Source organism: Calypte anna, chromosome 1 (assembly GCF_003957555.1).
Source record: "Calypte anna isolate BGI_N300 chromosome 1, bCalAnn1_v1.p, whole genome shotgun sequence".
Taxonomy (NCBI): Eukaryota; Metazoa; Chordata; class Aves; order Apodiformes; family Trochilidae; genus Calypte; species Calypte anna.
The window spans coordinates 171,773,982-171,789,931 of NC_044244.1; the positions used below are offsets into that span (position 1 = coordinate 171,773,982).

Sequence of the window (15,950 nt, forward strand, 5' to 3'; positions counted from 1 at the left end):
GCTGGGGAGAGGCACCGCGGGTGGGGAAGCCGGCGGGGGTGCGGCTCTGCCCGCCGCCGCGCTGGGAGACCGGGATCGCTCTAGGTCGCCTTTCCCGCCCCGCTTGTGCGGCCGTCGCCAGGGTGACGGGGAGCGCCAGGCGGGCAGCCCTTCCCGAGACCTCCCCGGGCTCCGATACCCGCTCCGACTCGGTGCAGTCAGACCCGGCCCGCTCCAGTTCTGCGATACCTGAGTTCGCCCAGCCGCCTCCGGAACCCCCACGACCATGGGGAGGATCCCGCCCCGGGCTCCGCACCCCCCGGTGGAGGTGTGGCGTGAAGGGAGGGGCGGTGGCAGCACCCGCAGCCAGGCCGGGAGCAGCAGGAGCTTCGTTTCCCTCAGACATCTTCCAGCCAGGACGGGCTCGTGTGGCTTCTGGGGGTCAGGAACAGGAGAACGGTCCCCAGGAAAATATTGGGTGCCTCAAATTCTTGAATCTTATGAGTCCGGAGTACCAGCAAGCCGGGAGGTGCAGCATGAAGTGTCTCCGTACCAAATTACACGTTTCCTATTGCATGGACACAGACCAGAACAGATTCTCCAGAACTCTGCTGAGAGCATTCCTGCTCTTCCCTGCCATGCCGCGTGTAGGAGGTCTATTTAGACATGAGCATTACAAAGAAAGTTTTGTGCAGCAAAAGTGGGTCTCCTTGCCAAGACTGGAAAAGGTGTCCGTATTTACAAACAACGAAGTTTCCTTCCACACATGCAATTGGCCATACAGAAACTTGTTCATGGAAGTATTGGAGCTAAAAGCTCAGCCCCAAGAGTTTTCAGAGGATTAATAATTGCGTAAAGCCTCAAATACTTAGCAGAGCTAGATGTTATCTATAACATACCCTTCAGACAAGTTATTTCTCCTATGTAGCATTTCAGCATGTAGCCAGGAAGAAAAGTTTTACACACTCTCACAGCTTTCCATCACCTCTTTGAAATATGACAAAGGCAATCTGAACCATGCTATTAGCACTGATGGTTTTTTACTAGTTATTTTACTAGTTATTACCAACTCCAAACGCTTAATACCCAGACCTTAGTTATTTTCAAGTGCTCCAGGTTAAAGTTTTTTACACATTTTTCACCCTCAGTTTTGTGGCACAGAAAACATGCACACTCAATTTTTTGACTGAAAGAATTTTATTAATAACTAACAATATGAACAACGATTTGGATTATAAAAACTGACAAGCCTGATTTCAGTTACTGTAGGTAAATCCAACTTTTCAGTCGCTGTGTTTCAGTGCCATTTTAAGTTCTGACACCCAGTCTGGGTCATCTTCCTCAAAGTCCCTAAAAATAGATTTGAAAATGTTATTTTGCCAAGCAAAATACAACTTTATGAATATGTATTTGTTTACCTTTTTTCCCCTTAAGTTACCCTACAACAAGGAAAAACTATGTTAAAGTATCAACACAAGAGACTTATTTCCTACATCACTGTGATCAAGGAACCGACAGATACTCTCTTTTGAATTTACCCAGGTAAGTTTTATCAAAACCAAAACCAAATGCACACACTAAGAGACTGCAGATGTGTTGATATTAACAGCTTGCAGCTGAACTTCAGTAACATGCTTAAGTAGTTCACCTCAAAGTACCAGAAAAAAAAGTAAGGTAAACTAAGATTCTGAGATTCCCAAAAATACCCCCAAAACATACACACATCTGTAAAATACAGTATTTCTCTTCAGAATGTCTTGATGCTCTTTCAAAACCAGGAAAGGTGAGCCATGAATTAAACAGAAAATAGAAGTTTTTACGAATGTGTCTGAGTAAGTAGGTACCAAAGTGACTTCACTGCACTATGCATGGAAGAGTAGGAAGACTAATACAGAGACAGAGCAAACATGCCACTAGGCAAGTGTATCTGCCACTGGTTATCTGACTTCAAGGTTAGAGTATTAAAGATGTTTCATCCAAAAAGACCACCTTTCACTTCACTTCACTGTGGTCTAATCTCATATAATATTTTCATTTTTGCAAAGTCACTACTAGCCTATCTGCTAATAACAAGCAACATTTTTAATCCCAACACCACCAATAGCTATAAAAGTAGCAAAGAAAACCAATAAAATATCAAACACTACTAAATATCATTACATAAGAGAGGGATTGATTTAGATGTTGATAAAAATACGGATTTCTTTTTTTTTTTTTTAAGGCAATTGTCTTTGGAAAACATTGCTTTGAGGAACTAAAGAAAAAAACTCAAGGATGTAATTTGGACATACGTGTCATCTTCATCAGATCTGGGCTCATGTCTCTCCAAATCTGTGACAGTTGCTTCATATTCACCATCAACTTCATCAGACACTTCAGTTTCATCAGAAAGTGGACCTCTGAGCAGATTTTCAGAAGCTTTGGAACATACGAAAAATGAAAATGTCACCAAAATCCTTGCATTTAAAGAATAAAATTCCTAAGAAGATAATCTTTCTTATTTGTCCCTAGTTCTTAGCAGATTATAGTACAAGCTGTTACCTATTTTAAGTGGGGAGCTGAACTGCAACACAACTGCAATGATGAACAACAATTTATGTCAGTGGCTGTGCTTACCTACATATTATAGTTACCTTTTGTCATGCCACCTTATCATCCTTTTTTCAACTGATCATCCTTTTTTTTACTGATCTAATCAAGGTGGATTTACCTGATGAGGCTACAGCCTAGTTACTGCTCCTCCTCCCTAAAGCACACACCAGGCTGCCCAGCAGGATGGAGGCAGCACAGTTCTGCTGTCACTGCATTTTTGTCACAACCCTTATTCAGCTGTTGAGCTGCAGGTGAAAGTTCTTCATACAGACATGTAGTGGAGATGGTACAATTAGTTATGATTTCTCAGCTTGGATTTTTGTAATCCTGCATTTCATTTGGGAAACTTAAAAAAAACCCAAAGCAACCTGTTGTGACATGAACTCAAGCTCTATACACAAGGGCTATATATGTAGAAAAAAAAAAGCCTTTATTAATAAACCTATTGCAAAAATACTCACCCCCACGCTGGGGATTTACCTGGTTTATAAATTGTGTACGTTTTAAATGCTAAGCTGACATCTGCATTACTGAGAATGTTCATCAGGGTCTGAGGAACTTCCTTGTTCCACTGCTTACGTGGCTTGTTTTCACTGTAGTTTGTAACACAGCCACCTAGGCATAAAATCATTAGTTTACATTACCACTCAAAACAGCACATTAAGAGGAGATTTGGTAGGATAATTTCTTAGCAATTATTAATATTTTATATAATGGTATCTGTGCCTTTCATCATTCTTTGCATTCCTCCTGTTACAGAAGACCACTAAGAAATTCTCTTCAATATGGCAGACTTTAAGTCTTTGTTAAAGTATTTTTAAATTATTTTAACATAATTTTAAATATGCCACATAACGTTCTGCCCTTAAGAATCTGATACTAGCTGAATTAAAACCACACTTAATCACATCTTACTTTTTGCATCCTCAAATGTGTAGCTTGAAGAAAGCAAGGATGCATTTTCCAGGACATCCACTACAGTACTGGATATCCTCTTTTCCCATTGCTTCCTCTGGGGATGTGAGAAACCAGTAATTCCTGGGAGGACATCAGAAGTTTCTACTGTAATTGCAACAACAACAACAAAGGATCACCACCACCTAACTTGATTTTCTGTCCACACAAACTAGTCCTAAGCACAGAGCACTTCACTAACAGTGCTTGATTCTGAGGGTACTACTCTGTACCCTCTGTGCTCTGGTTAAGAGTTCCCCATAAATCTACCCCATCCCAAATGTTTTCAAACAGTCAGTTTTTAAACCCTTTGCCCACATGTTTGTTTATTTTATTATTTAATATCTTAGATTATCAGTAAGAATCAGTATGATTCCAGAAATAACAGACAGTGACATGGCCCTATAGGTGCAGACTTGTATGCTCTACTTGTTTGGATCACTGTCATTTCAGTATCACTACATAAAAAGAAATGCATCAGCCCGAAAATGATAAAACTTACCATCTTTATCAGCTTGCCTTTGTTCCTCTGTGCCTTCACTCAAATCCTTAATACTTTTCCTTTCTAAGGCACTATGCTTGCTTCCATCTTTACTTTGCTTCGATAGAATAAAGACAATTAATTTTTTCTCAACTGTTGTTGAGAAAAACAAAGCAGTTTTTATTAACATGATGGCATTAATTATTTTAATTTTGCTATTCAATGGCTGGCCTAAGGATCTGAAAACTAAACCCCTGACACCATGAAGCCATTTGTAATTGCATTGTACCTGTTCCTGCACTACATTTCATACTGCATGCCCATTTTTGAAAGGCAATCTCAGCTTTGGAAGCTAACCACAAATGCAGTTCACTTGATCCAATTTTTGGCTTTATTGTTTTACGTTTAAGAACAGCAGCAGTAGAAAGATAAATGAGTCATTTTCCTAGTGAAAACAAGATGCACCCAAGTATTAATCTTCTCAGACTGACAAGTCTATTGGAAGAAGAAAAAAAGCCCTACTGGCAACATTTTGAAAAATACACTCAATATGGCTGAGCCAGGCTGTGCCATAATGTATCCTAAGGTGACTTCTTGGACACCAGTGACTTATTTCTGCTCACCTGAAATCTCACATGGGCCCTAAAATCTAGTGAGGATTATGCCCAGAATAGATTGTTTCCACAGAGGCCTTTTCAAAATGTGTCCCTAAAGCAAAGACAAGGCATCAATTTTTGCACTATGCCAAAACTGAGAAAATTAAGAGAGGGTTTTTGGGGTTTTATTTATTATTATTATTTTTGTTCTTTTGAGGGTTGTTTTGGTTTGTTTGGATTTTTTGACAGGGCTATAAGGAAACCCTCTTTGGAACTAAACTGAATTTGGGAAGCATTAAAAAGTTACAGTGGTGGGAAATGCACAGGAAAACTGCAATTTGAGCTCAGATGACAGCTGAACTTAGCAGGCTGATCTATGGTTTAGTTTACTAACAACTTTCCAAATTAACTTTTCTATAATATCAAACATTCTGAATTACTACAAAATAAGTACTATAATTATATTTGAATACTTACTCTATTTTCCTTCTTTTTATTTGAGCTTCCACTGGCCATGACGTTACCTGATACATTAAGGAACAAGTTTAAGCGTTAATACCTTTAGTTAATAATTTTTTTTGTGGTGAAGTTTTATTCCAGAGGTACAACAGCAACACCACTGAACCAAGCAATGAAAATTATGTCAAAACTTCACACCTCTGTCAACATAGCTCATTCTCAACAGGGAGTTCCTGAACTATTCAGATCCAAACATACACAAATTTTCGTGTAGCTAAATTTATGCAGAAAAATAAAATCCAATAATCTCTTCTAAAATTAAATAATGAAAATATCTTGCTTCACCATATTCTAGAAATGAAGGCACTGTCATATTTAAAATATATGCAACAGCTAAAAGTTTTGCTCATTTACTCATTTTGATATTGAAATGTTTAATTGTAGCACAAGTCTTAATACTCACAATGTACATATAGTGCCTCTGCCCTTTACTTCTCATGCTGGAATATAAGTTACATTCTCCAAGCATTTTTCCATACAAGTTCAATAACATGAGATTTCAAAATAATTAATTGTAGATTTGGCAGTAAAATACTAATATTTTATAGCTGTATTTAAGATTTTAGAATTCTTAGTCATTTCATCATGTGTTACATCAAGAAAAGCATGGCTAACTTACCCTTTGGTCTCGTTGAATTGCCTTCATGTTTCTTGGTTTCCCTCACTACCTGCTCAAACTCCTTTGTCACCTGGAATGTGTATAGAGAGATGCAGTACCATTTCAACCTTCCTTAAATTACAGAATATGCTATTTCTTAAAAACAGAGTTACTATACCAAAAGCACTGTTACAGCTAATGGCTAACAATATCTAACTTTAGCAGCATCATGTCTATATTGGCTCTGGGGAGCAGCCCTCTGGTATCTGAAGATCTACAGGAAAGCTAGGAGGAACTTCTTACAAGGGAATGTCGTGACAGGACAAGAGTGACTGTTTTAAGATGACAAGAGGGTAGACTTAGATTAGGTATTAGGGAGAAATTCTTTACTGTAAGGATGGTGAAGCACTGGCACACGATGCCCAGGGAAGCTAAGGATGCCCCATTCCTGGAAATGTTGAAGGGCAGGTTGGATGGGGCTTTGAGTAACCAGGTCCAGTGGGAATTATTGCTGCCCATGGCAATGAGGGTTGGAACCAGCTGATCTTTAAGGTCCCTTCCAACCCAAAACATTCTGTGATTCCATGAGCATTCAACTTTTCTTTTCAAACGTTACCCTTCTAAAAATTCAGTCTACAACTGTATGTGGAGTTTTTACAGTAGGGCCTACACAACACTAGATTTCATATTCCTATACACTAACAAATTAGAAAAGATACTGCTTTAGTATCTAAAATGTAGATTTAAATATAGAGACAAGGAATACACTGTACCTCAGAAGGCAAACAATTTTTTAGAAGTTTGGTTAAACAGCTTCTTGCAAGAATAGTACTGGCAGATGGACGACTCTTGGGATTTCTCTTAAACATCTGTTTTATTAAGTAATGAAGTTCATAGGAATAGTGAGATGGTAGTGGATTGTAGGACCCTTTGCATATCTTAAGGATGAGATGTTTCCAGCTATTTGCTTGAAACTGCATTAAAAATAAATGAACATTAGGGTGCAGAGTTTAAGCATAAGGTAATAAGAAGCTGAAATAATTTAAGAGCAACTTAAACATTTATGATACAAAAATGCATGGTATGTATCAATGTAGACTCACTGTTAATATACTTATTGGCTCCTAGTTTGATTAAGTTTCAGGGCCCTAGCTCAAAGGTGTTTAATAATGAGACTGTGTGAACACATCTGTAGCATTTCTTTACATTTTGTAAGGTTACTGCATAGGTATTCATTTTGTTAACAATGACAAACAAAATTTGCTGAAAATGCAAACGTCATGGTTTGCATAAAAAGTTGGACTAAAACCAGATCATAATGGCCACTGCAAACAATAGCAGTTAGAATTGTTTTAATTTGATTTTTTTATGAATTTACAAAATTTGGATCAGTATATCAAGTATATCAAGTATATCTTGATATACTTGAGGTCAGAATCAAACTGCCAGAGTGAAACTCCAGGAAAGATGCAGACTTTGATGACACAGTAAAAACCAAATAATGAAAAATAGCTTATTGTACAAATATCCACTGGCAAATCTACATGAAATAGCTGAAGTTGTTAACTTTCCTTAGCAGCCTGTTAACCAGTCTTCTAACAGGACTAGAGGAAATGGCCTGAAGTTGCACCAGGGGAGGTTTAGACTAGATCAGAGGAAGAATTTCTTTACTAAAAGAGTAGTCAGGAGCTAGAACAGGCTGCCCAGGGAGATGATGGGGTCACAGTCCCCAGAGGTATTAAAAACCATGGAGATGAGGCACTTCAGGACATGCTATAGTGGGCATGGTGACATATTACATTGATATGATATATGCTAAGCTATGCTAAGCTATCATATTTGGGGGGGGTGATGTTGATAGTTGGATGTGGTGGTTCTTCCAACCAGGAATTACTGCTTCCAAGCCCAAGTCACCAAACAACTGCAGTATCAGCATGCACAGCTGTAACCATGGATGGCAAAAGCCTGAGACAAAATGCCTGAGAAGTTCTTGCTCCCTGCAGAAAGTTTTCTTACAGTACACCCCACTGGCTTGTCCCAGGAGAAGGTCAGTGCATGGACGGTGACCTGTTTGATTTGCAGAGTAAGCAAACAGGTGTACCACTGATGCAATGTACAAAACTGCTTATTGCTTACTGCATGTTGCTACACCTGCACACAATCTACTCTCCTTATCAAAGATTTTCAGTGTCTTTGCCTCCATCTTGTGATCATCTTAATCCTATAAAAAGCAATGCTCATTGCAACATCCCTGCAGATACCTGGAAGCCATGTGGTAGCTGCTGGACCCCTTAATAAGCCCCAGATCACCTCACTGATATTGAGGAAAATCAAAAGAAAAATATTGTTTTCTAGCTGGGCCCAACAGGCTCTAGTAGCTGCTAAAAACAGAAGGCATGTAGTGGAGAAGGGGCATGGGAAGGGTAGAGTAATACTTCCCTCTCTCAGAAGCAGCAGTAAACATGTCAGTCAAATACATAAATGCCTGTGACTCCGTCAGACTACAGCTAACTGCTAATTAAGTCATAGGGAATGCCAAAACTTTTCTGATAGTAATGAAGAGATACTTACTGGATGTTTAAGAGTGCACAGCTCATACAGTATACATCCTAGAGACCATATGTCACTGTATGTATGGAGAAAAAGGAAATTTTCAGCCAAAATTTGCAATTCATTATGTGTAAACAACTGAACTTAACGTACTAAAAAGAAATGCAAGAAATCATAAAAGACAATAAAATTATGAGTTTAACCTCTGCAGTGGCGAAGATCCCGTTGATTTTATTCTACCCTTCTGTGAAAAAGGATGACTGTTTAACAGCTCTGGTTTGCTTTTTATTCCTATGTCTCTTAACCAATTTGCTGCAACATTTATTCTTCTGCACCTGAAAGCCTGTGTATTCCATGTCCCTTAACCTCAGCTGGCAGACACACACAACCTGAATTCTGAGGGCTGGAATTTTGGCCTTGCCAATAAGAATTCTCTGACTGAGAAAAAAAACATCTTCTACCAAAAGTGAGTACTGCCACATGCACAAAGATCAACTGATGCCTTTCTTGCAAGAGAAACAGAAAAAAAATTAAGCATTAAGAGGTTCCTTCCTTTCAGTGGCAAATGAGTCACTTGGTTCAGGTACAACCAGGGTCACTGCAGAGATCTAGGGGAGGGGATGTAAAATTACTCAGTGGTTTGGAGTCTGGGAGGAATCTATGAAGAACATACTCTCAAGATGCTCACAGAAGTTCTTGCATTAGGACCAAACTAACTGGGCTACTAACTGTACAACTAAGCCAGTTCTGTATCCTTTATCCCTATGTTATCAAGACTGACAAGAAGAGCTTAAAAAATAAGACCAGCCAAAAGATACATACACATACATGCTTATGTGCTTTGTATTTATGTATTTGTTCTCCTAAATGCACCAAGAGGTCTGCACAGTAGTTTTCACACTTTTAAAATTAAAGATATTGTACTCTCAGTAACACAAGTAAAGAGAGATTTATGGTTTTTCATCTTAAAAAAACTCCTGTAATTACCTCTTTCTAAGTATTTTTTAGCTCAGACAACAATAAAATGATGTACATAAGTCAGGCATTATTTGTGACCACTGAAAACATGAATACCTTTTGTTGTTGTATGGCATGTTTTCCCAAATTTCTGGAGGTACATAATAAGGAGTTCCCACATATGTGCAAGCATATGACAGTGGACTATTGAAACGATAAAGAAGAAATGCAAGTTGAGAAGTCATGACTTAAGAACTCTGTACTATTTATCAATGGTAAAATAAAACTTTACAGCACTGAGATCAGTAAGATATCCACATACTGTGCAAGAATTCGTGCAGATCCAAAATCTCCCAATTTGACTTTGCCATTCTGTGTAAGGAAGACATTCTGCATTTCAAGAGAAGGACAGATTAACTTCAATATTCTTCTATGAAACATTTCTGCTGTTTGCATGTAAATAAACCCCAACACTGTGACAATGATATTTTATCTTTATATTTTCTTTTACTTGCTTCTCTTATCACTTCTATTAAAAAAAAGTTAAGAACTGTGATGCATTTAAAAGGAAATGGAAAAGATTGGGCCTAAGGCCCCAGTATCAGAAGCAGAAAGTTTAGAAATGCCTTAATCCCTGTGCTGTACTCAATCCACTAAGGTGACATTTTCCTATGAATTTCTGTATTTCTTGTAGGTAAGAAAGGAAGGATGAGAGAGATGATATTTACAAAGTGCATACCCCATGCACATTTTATACTCCTATTACTGTTTTAAATTGTATGCAGCATCTCACAAGCAATTAGTGCTTTCAGCAATGTGGATATGAAGGGTATAGCCATAATTAGGTGATGTTTATGCCTACAATATTATGCCATTCTATACACTCAACAATTTCATTTACTTAATATTCTTAAGCATAAATGAACAACACAGCCTGTAGCAGTAACAGGAAATTATGAAAGACGAGGTTGAAGTTCTGCATGCAGAGCAGAGTTTATTAATGGCAACAAAACTTTCTCTGTTCACCTTGGATTTGATATCCCTGTGCAACACATGTTTATCATGAATGTGCTTCACACCCAGGCACATCTGCACAAACCAGCAAAGGATCTGAAAAGAGTAAAAAAGAGTTACAGCAGCTCGATGCTGCCTGTAATTAATACTTTACGAATAGATTTTAAAAAAAAAACATTAAGAAAGAAAAAAAGTGTTCAGAGTATCTGGGACTAAAAAGTAACTCTAGCATAATGGCCTCCAGTCAGCATGAAAGACTGAGTTCTTTAAGACAAAGTATATTTTAACATGGCAAAATACATGTTTACTACTTGGGTCAGGAAAACTCTAAAAAACACTTAACAGTGAAGGTTGGGAGGCACTTCATCTAATGGTCATTTTATACACAATCCAATTACAGTATCATAATAAATAAGCAAATTAAAAAAACCCAAAACACAACAGAATAAACCACACTGAAGTAAAATGGTGCTTCTAAAAGGAAATATATTCTTTTAAAAAGTACAAATTAAAGATCTTATAGATGCTTGGTTGATCTCCATATTAGATTAGGTGAGGATTCTGGTCTAACTGAGATGATGCTTGAACTAAGATGATGGCAGGAAGTGGTTTTTCAGTCACTAAAATGTCACTGTGGACCTTTTCCAAAGTAATTTTATAGCCTCTGTGACAAAAGGAATTAATGCCCGTTGAATGGTTTAAACATTGAATTGCTACATAAAATGAAGGTATTCAGTCTCCTGGCTAGTTTCATTCATCTTCCCAGACTAGAGTGCTTTATTTACTTTTCATTTGCAGTATCTCTTATTATCTCTTATTATATTTATGCTTTAAATTCTGATTGAAATTTGTATTAATTTTTTATGTAATTGCAGAAATACACACATCAAGACATGGCCCTCTTTTTCACACTGCCTGCATGCTTCTCAGATGCAAACAGAAAATTATTTTCTATTCCTTTCAGTCCAATACTCATCTTTTTCTGCTGGGAATTATGAATTAAATAATGCTCCTATTTTATTTCTATGTATCTTTACTTCATTTAAGGTATTTCAAGGTTTTAATATATCTATAACTTGTTTTATGTGATGCAGAATGTGTCAGTTTGCATAAATAAGGAATCCTAGATCCTTGGTCCAAAATGCTGTTTTTTCTTACCGTATCTTCAGGGAAAAACTTTCCTCTTTGGTGTTTAATCTTTTGCATTAGATCTCCATCATCACAATATTCCATCACTATATACAGATGTCCATCAGCTACATTTCAGAAAATTTAAGATCAATTAGCATTGTCACTAGCAGGATAAGTATATTAGTTTTATAATAAAGCTGCAACTACATGATATGTATTATATATATAACAAGGAATATGTACTTTGTTTATAATGCATTATAAACAACAAAAAAACATAATCTTGAGCCTTCAGGAGGATGCAATTTTAAACAAATAAAGATATTATTTTAGAGCTTTTATATTTACCTTCAAACGATTCTTTATAGGCAACGATATTCGGATGTTTCATTTTAGCCAAAACAACTGCTTCTTTCCTAGAGTTCTCTGCATCAGATGAAGACTAAAAATATAAGTACACTTATATAAATTTCACACTAGCAAATTTACACATACTCACACAATGCACCTCACTTTCCAAAAGGGGAATATTTTTCAGAATTGTTCTTTAGTTACTTAGGAAGTAATTTAGAAATTTATTTGGTTTTTTAACAGGTAGGGATATTTCTTTTTTTTTTGAGAGTATCTTTTACCACTTCAGTTAATAGTTAATTACTTTCTCTGTGTTAAAGGCACAGAACTACGTAACAAAGCAACACCCACTGGCTTTGGAACAGCTGACAGGCTACACTGCATTAACCTGGTATAAAGCTTAGAGCCCATGTATTAACTGAGCTTCAGCCTCCATAAAGCCAGTGCCTCCCATTTTGTGTTTTTTTTGGTTAGCTAAGTGCAGAGAAGGCTACACTAGTAACATTACCAGCAATACTGTAAGGCTAATTCCCTCACTAGGTGTTGCAGATGAAATCTGCTTTCTAATTATTTAATTGGGAATCCAGCCAAGGGCATAAGGGAAACAGGATTTTCATTCTAAGCACCCTCATGTTTGCTGCACTTCCCAAAATGGAGTCACACACTCTGAAACAGATCAGATTTTGCTACTTTACTATCAACAACACCGACTCATAGTTCTCTAGTACATGTATCATACAACTGCTTAACAAAGAAATCTCTGAGCAAAAGTATTCAACACTGCAAAAACATATCCAGAATTATGATCTAGTTTTGTTTTGTTTTGTTAAATAGTGGATGAGGTGATATATATGTCATACTTACCATAGGCAGTCTTATTTCCTTCATTGCATACTTCTGGTCACTGATCCTATGATGAACTAGGAGAGCTCTTCCAAAGGATCCCTCTCCCAGTACTTTCAACACCTGATATTTTTCCATGCTTTATAAGCCTACATTCAACACTTCTCTTCACACACTCTCTTTCCCAGGATGACCTGCTAAACTCTGTCATGACCTTGATTCATTTTTAAAAATTTGTTAAAATTATCTGCATGAGGAAAAAAACCCACAAAATAATGAGAACATCATAAATAAATGATAAATATGATAATAAATAAGTGATAAATATGGATACCTAACAGATTGCCAGCATTACTACAAATGTAATTCCAACCACTCTGTGATTTTGCTAAAAAATAAAAAACAGTATAGTGCACCTTTGCATTTTATTTATTTTGAATGCTAAAGATCTTTGAAAATGTTAATTACAGCCCTAAAACCTAGCATTTTTTGTTACCTGCACTTCTGCTGGTGGTTTCATAATGCTAAACAAAACACAGACACAATAATATAAACAATATAGTTCAAGCTTCCAGTGTCGATTCTCACCAAAAAAGAGATAAGCAGGATCAAACTGCGAAAAGTTACTGGTGGTCACATGTAAAAAGCTCAATGACTGACAGAAGGAATGGAATGGAATGGAATGGAATGGAATGGAATGGAATGGAATGGAATGGAATGGAATGGAACAGCATAGGCTCCATTGGAAGGGACCTACAAAGATCACCTGATTAGTTCAGGACTGACCCAAGATCATGTTGTTATGGCATTTTCCAAATGGTTCTTAAACACTGACAGGTTTTGGGCTCCAACCAACTTTCTAGGAAACCTGTTCCAGTGTGTGACCATCCTCTTGGTAAAAAAAACACAATCACAAAATGTTACGGGTTGGAAGGGACCTCGAAAGCTCAACGAGTCCAACCCTGCTAGGGAAGGACCACCTAAAGCAGGTGACACAGGGATGTGTCCAAATGGGTTTTGAATGTCCCCAGACAAAGGAGGCTCCACAACCTCCCTGGGCAGCCTGTTCTAGTGCTCTGTCCCTCTCACAAAGAAGCATCTTCTAATGTTCACACAGAACCTCCACTGCTCCAACTTGCACCCATTACCCCTTGTCCTATCGTTGGACATCACTGAGAAGAGCCTGGCTCCACTCACCCTTGATGTATATAAACATTAATAAGGTCGATGATGCTTCCTCATGTCCAGGCTAAACCTCCCCTGGGGCAGCTCAGAATCGTTCCAACACACCCTGTAACTGGATCTACAGGTGTTCGTCAAAACGTAGGTTTTTTTAGTTATCCATGATTCAAACATCACTTTATGTATGTACCTTATGTATATACCTGTGGACACATGGTGTTTTAATGGGCTGGTGAGTTGTTACGAGAAAGCATCTCGGGACTTTACTGATTCTGAAAGGGTAATATGCCTATTTATTTACAGGCTGAAAAATACATTGCTCATTAAATTGAAAACACTGAAAGCCCTTCAGTAACCACTAAAGATGGTACTTTTTAGGGGAACGGGCACACTTAGGGCGTGCTTTAGGACAAACACATCTTTCAGGGGAGAGGTGCGCTTCAGGATCAATGTGCTCTTCGGGGAAACTCTGTGTGTAGCACCGGTTACTCCTTATAGCTACGGCAGCGTTTCCTTGAGACGGGGAGGGGAAGCCCAAGCCCGCCCCGACCCCTCCAAGCCCCGCAGCGGCGATACTCACCTCACGGAGCCGCGCAAACACCCAGAGCGCCAGCAGAAAGGCCTTCGGGCGGTCCCGGGTACTGCTCCACGGCAGGGCCCCGCAGCACCGCCATCCTCCCCACAGCGGGCGGGGATGGGGGCGGAGGGGAGGGAAGGACGGTGGAGGGGCGGGAAGGACGGCACCGCCTCAGAGGACGGGCGGCAAAGGGGACGAGGGCGGGGCCGTCGCCCCGCCCTCGTCCCCTTTGCCGCCCGTCCTCTGAGGCGGTGCCGGGAGTGATCGTGGATGGCCAGCACTCAATAAGCGTTGCTTACTGCTTGTGTTCCGCAGGACAAGGTTTTGTGGGTTATTACGCGTATTTTATTGACAATAATTAGAATTCCCGGGTGCCCAGCACCTCCGGTGAACGCCTCAAGGAGCCGCTCTAAACTCCACATGACACAAAAGCCAGGGTGGGAATCCCTGTTAAGAGCTTAATAGTTGGTTTCTCTAGTGATGGGCTGATTTGTGGTAGGTAGTGCCAGTGACTAAAATAAGTGAAGCCTTAGGGCACATGAATTGTGCTTGAACTTTGTCCTTTTACCTATTGAAATGTAATAGGTAAGGAAGTGCAAGTAAAACTTGTAACTACAGGATATTCTGTAACAAAAGATTAGAAAATTACTCTACTTGTGAAGCACTGGATTCTTGAGCAGGTCTGTTGGCAGAATGGTTTTTACGATTTTTTCCATGCTGGAAAATGAATTTCCAGGTTAAAAAAAGAAAAGCAATGTCCCTGAGCCTGACTTCACACTGCCCCAGTCACTGCCCATGACAAAACAGAACCGACAGACCGCATTTGCCAGCACATGACCATAAGACGAAGCAGAGTTAAAACCTCCACAGCAGAGCACCAGAAGTGCCACCCTAAGCCATGTCCTGATGCATTGGATCCTGTGGCCTTGTAGTACTAGTACTAGCAAGGGTTAAACAAAGCCCTAAGTAGGGAAGTTCTGAGCTATTCTTCTGCAGCTTTAATCTCTCAAGTGAAAGATAGGCAAGATCAGGATGAAACTGCATGTCAATGATCATGAGGGCTTGAGGCAGTGAGACCAAAAGATGGACAAAATGCTTGCAACAGCATCGAGCAAGAACATCAACAGTAGAAGAGTCCTAAGGTAAACTCTGCCTTGGAATGAGTAGAGGGCATTTACCCCAATGACAACCAAAGACCACCCAAGACCCCTGCACATACATGGTCTTGTTTTGCAACATCAGCATTATGCTGATAGGCAGGATTCAATATGATGTATAAGGCCACATAGGCTGATGTGAAGTTTTGTGAGCAACAGGCCACTCGACTTGGGAAATGTTCCCCAAGTGTCCAATTCTGCATACAACTGAATAAAGCAATGTCTCCTTCCAAAATACAGTCTCTGTGTTTTGGCAGTTTGGTTAAACCAGTAACGCTACCAGTGGATGCTTGGACTTGCCCATTAGTGATTGAGGGGGTTTCTGAAGAAAATGTAGTGCACTTATAGTCTGACCTCTTTGTAGATGCAGATAAAAGTTCCATCTGCAAAAAGATTCTAGTTAGCTGTAAGGTCTAAGGTCTGTATAACTGAAATCTGAATGCTCAGCTAAGGTTTAAGTTATGGTTCA

General features: G+C 39.0%; 1 protein-coding gene across 1 annotated transcript; it reads right to left on the reverse strand.

The window, feature by feature from the left end:
- Window positions 1-1,205: 1,205 nt before the first annotated feature.
- LOC103535585 (serine/threonine-protein kinase Nek3) lies at window positions 1,206-14,453 on the reverse strand. Its single transcript, XM_030457367.1, has 16 exons — window positions 14,328-14,453; window positions 12,587-12,812; window positions 11,720-11,813; window positions 11,399-11,496; window positions 10,253-10,336; window positions 9,549-9,616; window positions 9,344-9,430; window positions 8,291-8,345; window positions 6,493-6,693; window positions 5,741-5,810; window positions 5,080-5,126; window positions 4,028-4,124; window positions 3,487-3,633; window positions 3,052-3,186; window positions 2,271-2,397; window positions 1,206-1,329 (listed from the first exon to the last, which is right to left on the reverse strand). The coding sequence occupies exons 2-16, from the start codon at window positions 12,701-12,703 to the stop codon at window positions 1,263-1,265; spliced, it is 1,494 nt and encodes a 497-aa protein (XP_030313227.1). The 5' UTR covers window positions 12,704-12,812; window positions 14,328-14,453; the 3' UTR covers window positions 1,206-1,262.
- Between the last annotated feature and the right edge of the window lie 1,497 nt (window positions 14,454-15,950).